The 12,424-nt window shown below is 36.4% G+C and overlaps 1 protein-coding gene across 1 annotated transcript; it reads left to right on the forward strand.

Annotated features, from left to right (window-relative positions):
• The first annotated feature begins 7,361 nt into the window (after nucleotides 1-7,361).
• Nucleotides 7,362-7,772, forward strand: LOC149267395 (DUF724 domain-containing protein 3-like). Its single transcript, XM_089411490.1, has one exon. It carries the CDS (start codon nucleotides 7,362-7,364, stop codon nucleotides 7,770-7,772), a length of 411 nt encoding a protein of 136 aa, XP_089267616.1.
• The last annotated feature ends 4,652 nt before the right edge of the window (nucleotides 7,773-12,424 follow it).

Consider the following 12,424-nt stretch of genomic DNA (forward strand, 5'->3'; position numbering starts at 1 on the left):
AAAGTGATGTGTGCAATGTTTGTTTGGAGAGGAATGGTGGTTGTGTTAAGATCATCTTAAGAAGCTCATGTTTCCTATGTTTGAGATTGTATTAAGATCCCTGAATGGGAGGGAGAATGTGAGATATTCGAGAACACTTCCCTCATTTCAATTGTCCTTGAAAATCATGACTAATTCTATTGGAGGGAGCTCTACTAGATTCGCTCCTTATGGGAAATATTTTGATATGTCCTTGGGATTAATGTCCTCACAAGCATTGCACATTGTGTTGGTAGTTGGCCCATGCCATGCACTAGAATACATGACCTCAAGTCCATATCTTGATGTGTTTGACAACTTTTCGGCTAGTGATTTTGTTTTTCTTTTGATCGCTTGAAAGCAGGTTGTCGATGTGGCCTTTGGTGTGCTAGAGGAGATTAGATATTCTCCAATTGGTGGTGACCTTATTAACCTAAGTGCCATGCTAGGGTTTCATTGCAACATGTATTTCCATGGTCGAGTCCCCTTCCACGATCAATGACAGAGGGTTATAGAACCTGTCTAATTCAATACCTTACTCCAACGCTTGCAATTTTGCAACATTTTTCATGTTGTGCCCTATTTTGTCAAAATACATCCATTGCATGTCCCTAGAATGATTTTTTGAAACTCCTCCAAATCCTACTTTCCCAGGATTACCCCATGAGGCTTCGTCGAATTTTAGCTTACAAACATTTGTGTTAGGGGATGACCATTTCTCTAGAATGATTGGGGTGACTTAAGAGGTTTTTGGGGCAGAGGCTTGCGTTTGCTCAAGCTGTATGAGCTGAAGTATTCTCGTGTCTAATGTTCGAGGAAGTCCTTACAGTGGAAGGAGTTATCAAGCCGAGAGAGAGCCTTGAATAATCATCCTCTCCCTAGTAAGGAGAACTACCTATATGACTTGAATTTCTTTGAAAATATAAGCATTGCATTCTTACTAGAGAACCAAAAATATGGCTTTGGGAAGCAATTCACAGACTTTGTTGACAATTGGATGGGTGGATATTTGAAGTTGCTAAGGCTCGAGGGTGTCCTCGATCGAGGCTCTTTTCCTATCCATCAATAAAAAATCTCTGCACCTAATCCAAGTGGATGTTGGTGGCCACCTGCCCTAGATGTCTAGTCAGTTTCATTAGTTTCCTTGTTTATAGAAAAATTTGCTATTTTTAGCAGTTTCTCAGGTCATGAACTTCCAAAGCAGTTTTGACTCGCTAAACGACTTGTTTTTGAGGACCACAACAAACCCATAATTGTAGGTAGGGGCCTATGGTAAATCTTGTGTTACTGAGAGATATATTTCCAATGAGGTAACCTATGCACCACATAGAGATAATATGACCAAGTTACAACCCGAGGAAGTTGGCTTCCTAACTAAACCCAATGGGGCCCATAAACTCTCGGTGTTCCATCTCCTATAGTTAGGGTTTTGAATTTTTATGGTTTTCCATTATTGTTCAATAATAAAAAGGCCCTTGAGCCTCATTGTAACATATTTCAAAAGCATGTACCTACCACATCTCTTCTCAAAGATAAGCTACCATCACCAAGCTAGTTTATTCCCATTTCTGTATGTAAGCATATTTCAGTTCTTTGATATTAATGAATGAAGTTTTATTTCTGGTGCATCTTTTTATTTATGTGTATATTTGTATTTTGTTGTGTTCCTGCATAAGTCCATATTAGTGGTATCATAGGGGTATGCTCTTTCTCTGTTTTTCTTTGCATGGCCTGAATGAGGTTAGTGTATAAGAAGTGGGGGTGGGGCTCGAACAAGTTGAACCTTTAAAAGACGAGCCTCGCAAACCTTGATTACCACCCACAGAAAAAGAAAAGAAAGATGAAGGGGTAGGAGATCCTTTCAAATATTCCTCGAGGGAGACCTTGAGAGAAAACAGAACGCGATGATGGATAACTTTTTCGAGATCCTTCAGCGACTACCCATAGGTTATGCATCTTCATCCAACAACCACTCTGGAGGCACCACTCATTTTAAGGTACAAACTAACTTTGAAATTCCCATATTTGAAGGTTGGATAGATGCAAACATCATAGAGAGATGGTTAAATTTTTTTGAAGGATATTTTCGAGTTCATGACTTTTCAAATCAAGACAAGATTACTTTTTCACTCCTAAAAGTCTTCCCACATGTGAAGGACTAGTGGGTAACCTACTGTAATCAAAACAATAAGATAGAATCCTCACTATTTTAATCTCCACCCACTTGGAAATCTTTCTCAGATGCCATCAAGGAATAATATCATCCTGTCGAGAGCTATCAAGATAAATAAATAAAGTGGACTACGTTGCGGTAAGGAAGGGACCAAGATGTGTCGGAGTTCACAAATGTTTTCCATACCCTTCACATGAAGTTGTGTATCAAGGATTCAGAGCGACATTTGGTACTCAAGTATTGTGGATTCACTCTGATTGGCTCTCAATTCTCATTTTTGATGCAACTATTTCTTTTTTTAGTAGTCGAGTCGGGTTACCATTAAGGATGATGTACTATTGGAGCATCTCCATGTGGTTTTATAGATATTCCTTTTCCTTGAGCATGTCCTGAAAAACTTCCTTATTGCATCTCTTGATTATGTTTTTATTATGCTTAAGATTTTGTTCGAAGCAATAATCTTTTGAGCCTCTTAATTGAAGGTCATCATCCCATCACTCCTTTATTCTAGTTTGGTATTCACGACCCTCATTCCAGAATGCCTCAAACTCAAATGGTTTGCTCCTGGGGGTTCCAAGTGGTTGAATCTCTAACACCATTAGGGAGTGATCTGAGCTTGTAAAAGGGATAATTGTTTCTTCAATTTCATGGTTGGCGAAGAGGATGGATTCTAAAATGAGAAAATGATTCAGCCTGGAGGAATTTTTCCTTTCTCCTCCTCTCTTATTTTTCCAGGTGAATATTCCATCAATTTTTTCCACATCCACCATTTCCAAACTATTTATGGTTTCTTTGAAGGCTTCTACATCTCTGTCCAACTTTGTGAGGCCTCCTTTTCTCATTCAACTTAGTGATCATATTGAAGTCATCTCCTATGATCCTATGGGTACGTGGGATTACTCCTTGCATCTTATTTAGGCTTTTTAGCATGCTGATAATTTCCTTTCCTCGATGAGGTCCATACATGTTAGCAACACAAGGGATTTCAACTGACCCAGTGAGTTGAAAGACAATGGACAAAATATTGGGTGCAAATATTGTTGTTTTAAGATTCATTAAACTTTCATTCTAAAGGATATTTTGATCTCCTGTTGTTCCTTTTGCAACATTGGCAACATTCCCATATCCTTTCCAACATTAATTTTGTAAGGAGGGAATAATATCTAAACCGAGTTTTGTTTCCCCGAGGAAAATAATTTCTAGCTTGTCAATCATAATTTTCTATTTTAGAAGTCTTTTTTTTGTAGGTCCATTAAGACATCTTATATTGCACGAGATTAGATTCATTTAGAAGTTTCGTGGGTTAGGAATAGGGCTCTTTCCTTTTCTTCATTTATCAGTCACGTCCAAAGCACTTGTAGTAGTTTTTTTATGTTAGCTTGGCTTGATGAGGTTGATTTACCTTGATTTTTCCTAGCTTGTTTATTTTAAGAGGTTACCTTGGTAAACCCTTGATCATTCACACCTTGTTCTGGTTGGGGATTAGTTAATGGTGAAGTGTCCTGAGGAAAATATTGGTAGATATGCCCATGCTCATATAATTTTCTAAAGAGAAATGAAATATGCTCATAGTCTATGTTTTGCATCTATGCCTCATCTCAGAAAATGAGATTTATTTCTTTTTTCGAGGGTTCTTGAGATGTCCATGTAAAAAAAATTCTTGCATAGGAGATGTAATGCATTAATTAGGTTCCCTCTAACATGTTAATGTATTCCCTAATATTTTTTCCTATTTTTCTTAAGATTGAGGATTTCCATTAGTCTGTTGGCAGTGAATAGAGTCTAATCGAGAATGGCACTCTCGTGAAATCTTCCTTCTTTGGGCTAAAAGTTTCCTTCAACTACTACATGTAAAAACATGTTGAGTTGGAGTGACAAGGGAATCCTTCAATGATGCGATCATGGTATTCAAGTAGATCGAAGATCATTACGAAGAAACTCTTGGACCAAAGATGGATCTTTATGCCTCTCTTGGGGCGCCATTTTTGTTGTTGCCACCACTTTAGCACTTTTTTAGAGGGCCAAAAATTGATGAACTTACAAACGATGGTGTGTTCTTGCATGGATTCTCTGTAAGCAATTACCTCAATGTCTGTTATCTTTAGAGTTGGAATCTTTACCTATAGTTTTATTGCCTTGTTGGTGCCTGGTGCCATTTCCTCCCCCTCTATCTCTTCAATGGGTGGCTTAGGATTTCTTGAATGTACATTGATTTTTGAATTTGGTGAAGAAAGACTTTTGTCCTTTCCACCTTTTTGACATGGTTTCGCTAGAGGGGGTACTCGAGCCCTTTCTTGACACAACCATGATTGTTGTTAGTGCCAAACCCTAGTTTTCGTAGTAGAAAACATTAGAGAATTGAAGTCATTAGTCCTTTATATACTAAATTTTAATAATTACCAAACATCCATATTGTAATAACTTAATATTTTGATGAATAACGTAATAAAACTTTGGATATCTATTGACATCTTGTGAGTTGGTAGGTTAATTATGCCATTTATGTATTTTGATTAAATTATGGTAGATTTTTTTTTTATATTTTTAAATATATTGTAAGTTAAGTAATTAATTTTTTTGTACATGTAAAGTTGGAATGAATTATTTATAATTTATAATTAGTTATTCATTGTTATGATTCTATTTTATATAATTTATATGAAATGGTCCCTCTTACCATGGAAATTTAATAGATTGTTTGGCTAGCCTTTACTTTATATATTATATAATGGATAGGAAATGGTTTTTTTTTTCCTCTACATATGATCTAGACTTATATAAGAACACAAATAATACATATAAAAAAAAACACAGAGATTCAGTAGAAATAAATTTTCATTTCATTAATATCAAAGACTTGAAATATGCTTACATACAAAATGAAAACTTGGGGGATGGTAGCTTATCTGTGACAAGAGATGTGGTAGCTACATACACCTCTTGAGTTACAATGAGGCTAAATGACCTTTTTATTATTGAACAACAATAGAAAACTATAAATAACCAAATCCTAACAATAGGAGATGGAACACCAAGAGTTTGTGGGCCACATTGGGTTAGCTGTGCAGCCAACTTCTTGAGGTTGTAACCTAGTCATATGATTTTGTTTGGCCAAGTACCATATTTAGTTTGGAAATATCTTTCTTAGAACAAGGTTGGAAATCCTAGAAACACGCCACACAAAAATAGGAATTATATTTTCCAAAAGTATTAAACAACTTAAAATTTTGGTTTTAAAATATTTGTACCCGATTTTGAACAAAAATACCAAAAAAAGTTCATCTATTAGTTATACTAAGTCAATTTTATTTATTGCCTTGTGCTCGTCATTAACCCAATGTGAAAGAGATATTGTAATGACTTGTCTTATCCTATCTTGGTATGTAAATATTTCTCGGTGTCAAATTTTATTCCAACAAAAATAAAATAAAATTAATAATTAAGAAAAAAAAGTAAATAGGGTTTGTTACAATACGATGGATTAATACCATGTGGCAATACTATGGATTATTAATACCATGAATTAATACCATGCCGCAATACCATCTATTAGTAATTTATTTGACTCCCTCCCTAATACCATGGTCCAATACATATGATCAATAACATGTGCCTAAAAAAGAAAAATAATAAATAGATTTGATCTCTATGGACACTTGGTATATGGATATATACCATGGTTATATTATCTATATTAATATTGAAAAGATTTTGTCAATTTCCCATTAGTCAATTTTCGATTAGGTAAAAATTTTGACTCTATCAAATTATTAGACTCTGGGTTTTTACAACCCATGGTATTCTTCACTATTGTGACCTATTTAAAGGGATACAATTCTAATAATTTTTTCACACATCAGTAAAAATAACTAAATATTGTTGTTGTGTGGAGGCAGGTGGTGAAAAGCTGCAGTGCCCAGTGTGTAGACAGCAACAACTTTCTCATCAAGGTATGTAGCCGGTTTGGTTGATTTGTACATATTTCAGATTTATATTTTTTGATTAACAATATTTATAATCTTCTCTTTCAACTACCTTGATCTTAGAAATTATTATAACTAAATCGGCGCCCAGTGTTCACTTACATTCCAGGTAGTCGAGTTAAACAATCATTTGATGATTTCTGCGCAAATTATATCCTGCCTATTTCAGATTTATACTCTTTGATCATCAAGTTTTGAGATCTTCTCTTTAGACGACCCTGGTTTTAGAAATTATTATAACCAAAAAAACAAACATTCATTTAGGTTCCAGGTAGCCCAACCCAGCATCGATCTAGGACCGATAAATAGAGAGTTTTATAACCCAAAAAAAACTAAACATTCATTTAGGTTCGAGGAAGCCCAACCCAGCGTGGATCTAGGACCGATAAATAGACAGTTCAGGTACTTCACCTAATTCATCTCGTTGACTATCTAATGAAATCGCATTGCATATAGTAACCATGAATAGTCTGGCATTGTATATAGTACCCATGAATAGTCACCACAGTTTGGGTGATTCTCATTCTATTTGCAAGTAGATAAACAAAACGAATAGAAAGATTCCACTAGGAATATAATACTCAACAAGTATAGTTGTATGAGTTAATACTAATAATGAAAAGGTTGGGTAGCGGCTATTAGTCTTGGTAAGCAATTTCCACAGCTACGGTCCATATGCGTATGGTTCTGGAATCTGGGAAACAGAAAATATTTTTCATATATTTATGGGAAATGTGGTTCTTTTGGGGCGGGTTTTTTATGTGATTTTTTTTTTTTCCTTTTTCCACTGATAGAACTCTCTGAAATACGTAAGTTGCGAAAAGTTTATCCTTTAAACTTTGGATTACAATAAATTTACGCCCTCAAAATAAATGGGAAAGTTAAAACAAAATTGTCAAATAAATTTAATAGTTTTTTTTATAATGAGTAATTTGTGTGTGATAATAAGATATTGATATTAGGGTTTAAAGTATATCTTAAAATTGTTTTTGCTTGGTTAAGTGTTGATTTGGTTTGAGATGTAGACATTTATCAAGAGCTAAAGTCTACTGTTTTTCTTGAATAAAAGTGATGAGTTAGACTACTTCTAAAATGGCAATGAAATAGCAACCAAAAATGACTATAGTCACTGCCAGTAAAAAGAAAAAAGAGCTGGTGATTTGTTTCAGTAAACAGTAAACGAGAGAATGGAATGGACGGAAGGAATGAAAGTGGAGTTTCGCAGCGAGAATAAAGCATTCGACGGAGCTTGGCTTGAAGGAACTGTCAAAACTCCCAGAGGCCGCGGCGCTCGTTACAGCATAGAGTTGGACAACTTCAGATGGTATAATGGAGAAGCACTGGTAGAGAAGGTGCATCAGGATAATATGAGGCCTATTCCGCCTCAAACGCCGTTGCCTGTTCCTTTACCAGAAGGATTATTCGTCGAAGCCTACGACAAAGACTGCTGGTGGCATGGATTCGTCGTGAGAAGGCTTTTCTGTGGGGAGGAGTTTTGGTTGGTGCACTTCCCCGAAAGTAAATCTCTCACGGCATATCGCGTTACCGACCTTCGTCGCGCTCAGGACTGGAACGGAGGAAGCTGGACCTTGGTTTGATCAGTCAATCTATTTCTCAAAGTTATGGACTCTATTACTTCGAACTTTATTTGTAGGGCTTGGAAAATAATTTTGGTTTTGCTGTCTCCAAAACATGAATGCGCCTTCCTCTGTTACTCGTTTTTCTTATGCTTTGTTGTAGCTTAGGCAAAAGGCCCTGCAATTTCTTCATGCTACTTGCCTTGGCTTATGTATTACTGGAAATGAACATGCCATTCTGGCTCACTTATTCCTACAGTTCGCTTAATGTTAAACTCTCTGTCATTATAATTTTGGCAAACAGTTTAAACTCTCTGCCATTAGAGTTTTGGCAAACAGTTAGCCTAATTTTAAACTGTCATTGGAGTTTTGGGAAACAGTTCCCTTAAGACTGTTTATTTTATAATGAAATGTTGTGTTTGCTTTATGATTAAGTCCTGTGGTAATTTTGATTGATATATTGGTTTCTTACGAATAAGAATTTTTCAATTACTTTTTCTACTCCAGTTTTTCTTATGCTTTGTTGTAGGTTAGGCAAAAGGCCCTGCAATTTCTTCATGCTACTTGCCTTGGCTTATGTATTAGGAGAAATGAACATGCCACTCTGACACACTTATTCCTACAGTTCCCTTAATTTTAAACTCTTTGTCATTATAATTTTGGCAAACAGTTTAAACTCTCCGCCATTAGAGTGTTGGCAAACAGGTACCTTAATTTTAAACTGTCATTGGAGTTTTGGGAAACAGTTCCCTTAAGACTGTTTATTTTATAATGAAATGTTGTGTTTGCTTTATGATTAAGTCCTGTGGTATATTGATTGGTATATTGGTTTATTACGAATAAGAATTTTTCAATTACTTTTTCTACTTCATTTTTTGGAGTCTTGGTATTTCAAATAGATTTGAAGTAATCTCACCAGTGTTCTGCTCGATAAAAGATTATTATTGAAATTTATTTTAATAATTTATGTTAGAAATAATATATATATAACAAAACATGAAAATATTAAGTTAAATGTATACACAAAGATTGGAAATCAAAATTCTTGCCATTAGAAATAAAATTTTATAACTATTTTAACCTTCACATATTATCTTCAGCTCTTAGCTTTAAAAACTCCAATGCATTCAAAGCTGCATGCATTCCTACTTAGTGTAGTACTAAATAGGTATATAAAGAAATACACTTTAAGCAATTGGTTGATACATAAGTTTTTGAAATAAAAATGTCATTTTCTGTTTGTTTCAATTCTATGCCCAAAAATATCTTAACAATCAATCCCAAGTCATTGATTTCTAATTCTATTTTCATGACTTGTTTGAAATAAGCAATGAAGAAATCATATCTACATATAAAATGACAATGAGAATCTTACCTTCTGTCTTTGATGTAAACAGTGGGTTCACCATCACATTTGTCAAAACCATTATCCAACAAGTAGGCATTTATCCTTAATGTATCATGGTGCGGTGGTTGTTTCAACCCATAAAGAGTTTTCCTCAACCATACACTTTGTCTTCTTGGCCTTCTAATTCATAAACATAGGTTCCACAACATAAGAACTTTGACTTTATGTGCATTTGATACACTCTCCATTTATGATGTGCTACAATAGCCACAACTCTTGGCACTATCTCTATCCTCGCCACTGGCACAATATATTCACATAATCTCTCCCATGCTCGGGCTTGTACCCTTTGACTACTAGCCTTGCTTTCTGCCTTTCAATCTTTCGCTCAATGTTACTTTTAGTCTTGTAGAGCCACTTCACTCCAATGACATGTTTTCGTTTAAGAAGGCTCATTAACTCCCATGGGTCATTCCTTTCTATTGCTTCTATTTCCTCTTCCATTGCCACAACCCATTTTCTTCTTTGACTACATCTTCAAAATTTATTGGGTCATCTACATGAAAAAATAATGCAAATAAGGAATTCAGACCACCACTACTATCAACTTTATCTTGCTGATAAATTTCATTTAAATTTCTGAATTTTGGTCTTCTTGTGATTGTTGAAGATGGGCTTGAAATATCACTTGGTGTTGAGCTTTGTGGTGTGCTTCAAGAAGCACTTGCTTGGTTGTGCGAATCTGTCTTATTATTTATTGACGGCATTGCTCAGTGCCTGCATTGTTATACTTGAATAGGAGTAGAGGGAGTCAGGAATTACTTGCTGCTGTGAATTCTTCTTTCTCCCCATGTGGTATACATACTTTGACATTGACTCTATTCTCTAAAATTCCATCCCATGCTTCCTCTTCTATAAACTGCACATCTCTCTTGATTATGACATTGGTTAATGGATTGTAGAGTTTGTATGCTTTGGATTCATCACTGTATCCAACAAATATACATTTTCCCCGCTTGCTATCCAACTTCTTCCTCAACTCATCCACGACATGTGCATAGGCAACACATCTAGAAACTCTCATGTGGGTGACACTATGGTTTCTTCCACTCCATACCTCTTGAAGAACTATGTTCTGAACGCTTTTGGTTGGACATATATTCAAGATTTATGCTTCACAAACAACAACTTCAACCCAATAATCATTTGGCAAATGCTTTTCCTTCATCATGCACATTGCCATTTCCATAATGGTCCTATTCTTTCTTTCCGCTACACCATTTTGCTAAGGTGTATACCTTGTTGTAAATTGCTTGTGAATTCCATGCTCCCTAAAAAAATGAAGGAAATCATTTGAGATGTACTGTCCAACTCTGTGAGTCCTAAGGACATTGCTGTAGTGTTCGTTTTGCTTCTCAACAAGAGCTTTGTATTGGTGAAAGCGCTCAAACACTTCACTTTTTTGTTTTATGAGAAAGACCCATGTCTTCCTTCTATAGTCATCTATGAAGGTCAATACATAGTGGCTGCCACCAATTGATGGTGTCTGCATTGGTCCACATAAATCTGAGTAGACAATCTCCAAAGGTTCCTTTGCCCTTATTGACTTTCTTGCTAGAATGTCTATCTATGTTGCTTCCCTAAGATACATCATTCATGATGCAGGAGCATCTGGTCGACAGGGCGAAGACCGAGAAGGGACAAAGAAAGTTTCTGAAGAAGATTGGGGTTGATGAATATTTCATTAAACTGGACAGCAAGCCTGTCAGAGTTATTGTTTTTTTTTAATTTTCTTTCAGGGTCAATTACACCATCAAACAATGTTGTTTTAATTTATGTTTAGTTTGTCTTAATTATTGTAATAGGATTTAGTTATAAATGTTAAAGATAGAATAGTGTCAAAAGTATGTAAACAAACGAATAGTAAAGGAAACGTGTGCCTGAGCAACTGTACAAACTGCAAGAGCATAACTACCAGGCAGTTAACCAACTGCCCAAACTATTGTACAAAAGGGCAAACGAAACAACCCAGAAGGGTTCAGTTCAGGAGCAGCATATGTAAAAGAGAATACCAGAAATACAGACATTATTCTTCCTTCATCAAATACAGTGCACAATTAAACATTTAGCTCTATGAATTACGTCCTTTGTAATCAAATGTATATGCATAATACTGTGTGTTAAATTCATTTCAGATAAGCCGAATAGCAGAGTTTTTACAAATCTAAAGAGTCTGTCAGCCAGCTAAGACCGAGACCGAGCACCAGACGTTAAGGCGCAAACCAACACAGTGGAACGACAAACAAACTACGGCCGAAACCGGTAAGCAACCAAAACCACTTACAATAAGTTCATATACTATAAGGTGTTACATTGTATGCCTGTACAAACCCACATATATAAAAACTGTGCACGGAGGGTTCGTGGAACCGAGCTATCGAAAGCTCACAGCAAAACCCCAGTCACGGCCACGGGTTGGGAAAACCCAACACACAAACAGAATCGATAAAGACACAGTTGCAAACAGCAAGCAAGCAAACTCAACCAAGAACCGCTGTGAAGAAGTAAAGTGAAGACAGAGCTACCCGGACAAGAAAGATTGTAACCTTTGCGCATCCACGGGAACGGCCACACCTGCCAACACAGAGTAAGGCGGAGTTAGGGTTTGAAAACCACTTATAAAACCTGTACAGAAAGTTATGGCATGAAGTTGCAAACAAACCAACGAAACAGCGTATGAGAATAACAGAGGATTCATACCTGTGGTGAGCCGAGACCCAGGCCAACAGAACCAAGAATTATCCTTGAGCACGAAGGAGCTACGGAACGTTAGTTCCGGAATAAACAGAGGATGAAGACATAAAACATAGAATGAGACCTTACCTGACATACAGAGGCGAGCGCCGGAGGAAAGCCGAGCTGAGGAGCATTCGAACTGTGAATTCGACCACTGAGCGAAGCAATAACCATTTCATCACCAGCAATCACCAACAAGATTAACAAAAAGACCATACGAACAGCTTAAACCAAGCACAGAACCAAACAATGCTCACGCAGTCGTAAAACTCAGTTGAATGTACAGAGAGGGACCGAAGCTTACCAAGAAAACCTGAAGCAAATACAACAGTGTCCATGGCAACGTATTGACCGTGTCGAAAGACATTGTTTCACCATAAGAAACCAGCAAGTGTTTAACAGGTTCATCCCACTAGCAGAATAACCAGAAGCGGCCAGGACCAAACAAACCACAGAGCAAGTTCCAAAGAGCAAAATGACCGAACAGGCGCGAAATGGCGGATGTAAAGCGCAGTAAAGAGATTAGGGT

This window comes from Pinus tabuliformis, chromosome 6 (genome assembly GCF_031772625.1).
Source record: "Pinus tabuliformis cultivar Carrire ecotype Pingquan chromosome 6, CPIR1, whole genome shotgun sequence".
NCBI classification, from domain to species: Eukaryota; Viridiplantae; Streptophyta; class Pinopsida; order Pinales; family Pinaceae; genus Pinus; species Pinus tabuliformis.

Bases quoted from the DNA above. Each gene is read 5' to 3' on its own strand.
- LOC149267395 (XM_089411490.1), top strand. From the start codon at position 7,362: ATGGAATGGACGGAAGGAATGAAAGTGGAGTTTCGCAGCGAGAATAAA.